Source organism: Schistocerca gregaria, chromosome 2, assembly GCF_023897955.1.
Source record: "Schistocerca gregaria isolate iqSchGreg1 chromosome 2, iqSchGreg1.2, whole genome shotgun sequence".
Classification (NCBI taxonomy): Eukaryota; Metazoa; Arthropoda; class Insecta; order Orthoptera; family Acrididae; genus Schistocerca; species Schistocerca gregaria.
Genome location: NC_064921.1, coordinates 251,199,671 through 251,201,633, shown reverse-complemented (window position 1 = coordinate 251,201,633; position 1,963 = coordinate 251,199,671). Strand labels below are relative to the sequence as shown.

General features: G+C 32.0%; 1 protein-coding gene across 1 annotated transcript; it reads right to left on the bottom strand.

Moving 5' to 3' along the window:
* Nucleotides 1-394: 394 nt before the first annotated feature.
* LOC126335729 (cAMP-dependent protein kinase catalytic subunit 1-like) lies at nt 395-1,737 on the bottom strand. The gene has a single exon (XM_049999184.1). It carries the CDS (start codon nt 1,735-1,737, stop codon nt 679-681), a length of 1,059 nt encoding a protein of 352 aa, XP_049855141.1. The 3' UTR covers nt 395-678.
* Nucleotides 1,738-1,963: the final 226 nt, after the last annotated feature.

The window sequence follows — 1,963 nt, the reverse complement described above, 5'->3', positions numbered from 1 at the left end:
CAGTTATGATGGTTCTAAGAGACTAACAAGATAGACAATACTCAGAACAAGACAGAGACAATACAATACAACTACAGATTTAAGTCCTAAGCAATGTTTTTAATTAAAGTTCAATGTATACTGCATATGCACAACTGTTTTAAAACTTTTATTAGTGATAATGTGAACAACACTTACATTTTCTAAGCAAACTGTTTAAATATTTTGTTTAATATTCAGCACAATTTGGAACAAATATTTGTTACATAACAAAATTACAACGTTACAGCAATCATCTATACTATATAGTAAGCAGCTATACTATTGGTTACACACCATAAACATCCAGTGTTACATGCAACAATGTATATTAAAATAAAACACACACACACACACACACACACACACACACACACACACACACAAAATAAGAATCATAAAGAGGAATATGTGATGGTGCATCTTATCTTTGGAAATACATATTCTAACTACAAAAACAGGGATTTAATATATTTTATCATGATCACAATAACTTACATGATAAATTGTAAGACTGTCAGTAATTTAACACTGCAGTCATTAGGGAACAATCATATTACTCATTCACATAATCTACAGGAGGAAATTGTCAACTGATTACTTTATAAAAATAATACCACCCATCTCCCTTTCTAAGCTGAATGACAATTCTGATTTTATTCAGAAATCTCTAAACTCTCTTGCATATTTGTCTGTCCCTGACTGTTTCAGAGGCTCCTCTCTATATTGGTCAAAGTTGCTTGAATCCCCAGAAGATTTTAAAGATGGTACATATGGGGGTTTAATTTCTTTGTTTAAGATTTCCATCCAGTTAATACTATTGAACCATCTGTGATTCTTAATGTCATCGACACCATTTTTAAGGTTACCAAACCTTCTGGTAACATCAACCTGAAGCAAGTTTTTTATAAGGTCTTTAATGTCACTACCAAAAGAAGGTGCATTTCGATACTTGCCCGATAGTATTTTCTCATAAATCTTCATTGGCTCTTTGGCATAGAAAGGTGGAAAGCCAGCACTCATTTCATATACAAGAACACCAAAGGACCACCAGTCAACAGCCATGCCATATCCCTTACTTAAAATAATTTCAGGAGCTATGTATTCTGGTGTGCCACAAAGTGTCCATGTTCTAGAACTTATAACTTTACAGAAACCAAGGTCTGTAACTTTTAAGTAGCCAAATCTGTCTATTAAAATGTTTTCTGGTTTTAGGTCACGATAAATAATATCAAGATAATGCATGTATTCTAAAGCCAAAACTACCTGCGCTGCATAGAATTTTGACTGTGTTTCTTCAAATTTTCCACTCTTTCGGAGAAGAGAGAACATTTCACCACCAGATACAAATGGCATCGCAAAATAAATATAATTACTATCCATAAAAGAATATTCTAGGTAAACTATAAAAGGGAATCGGAGAGCCTGGAGTATCTTCTTCTCATTTAATGTATGTTCTATTTGTCTTAGTTTAACGATTCTTGATTTATCCAGAATTTTAATAGCATAATAATTTCCAGATCCCTTATGTCTGACAAGCATGACACGGCCAAATGAACCAGTGCCTAGAGTTCTTATACAACTGAATTCTTCAATAGACATGGTGGTCGATACTTTCTTGTTGAAGGTATTTTCAAAGTGAGTTTTTGACTTTTTCAGGAACTCTTCATAATCATTAATCACAGGGAATGAATCATCTCTTTCAGTGTTTAGACTCATCTCGTTTTCACTCATTTATTGCTGAAATAAGAAACAGACCACATAATCTCAGTATAACTGTCCACTCCAAATTCTCTATTTTTTTTCTTTTTGGAAATGTAATACATTTTTCATAAATAAATATTACATCTTTTAATGCAATAATCAATCATCACAATAATATTTACTATTAAATTTAGTTTTATAATGCCGAAAATATAATATCTGTAGTGTTCAATTGTAAAGT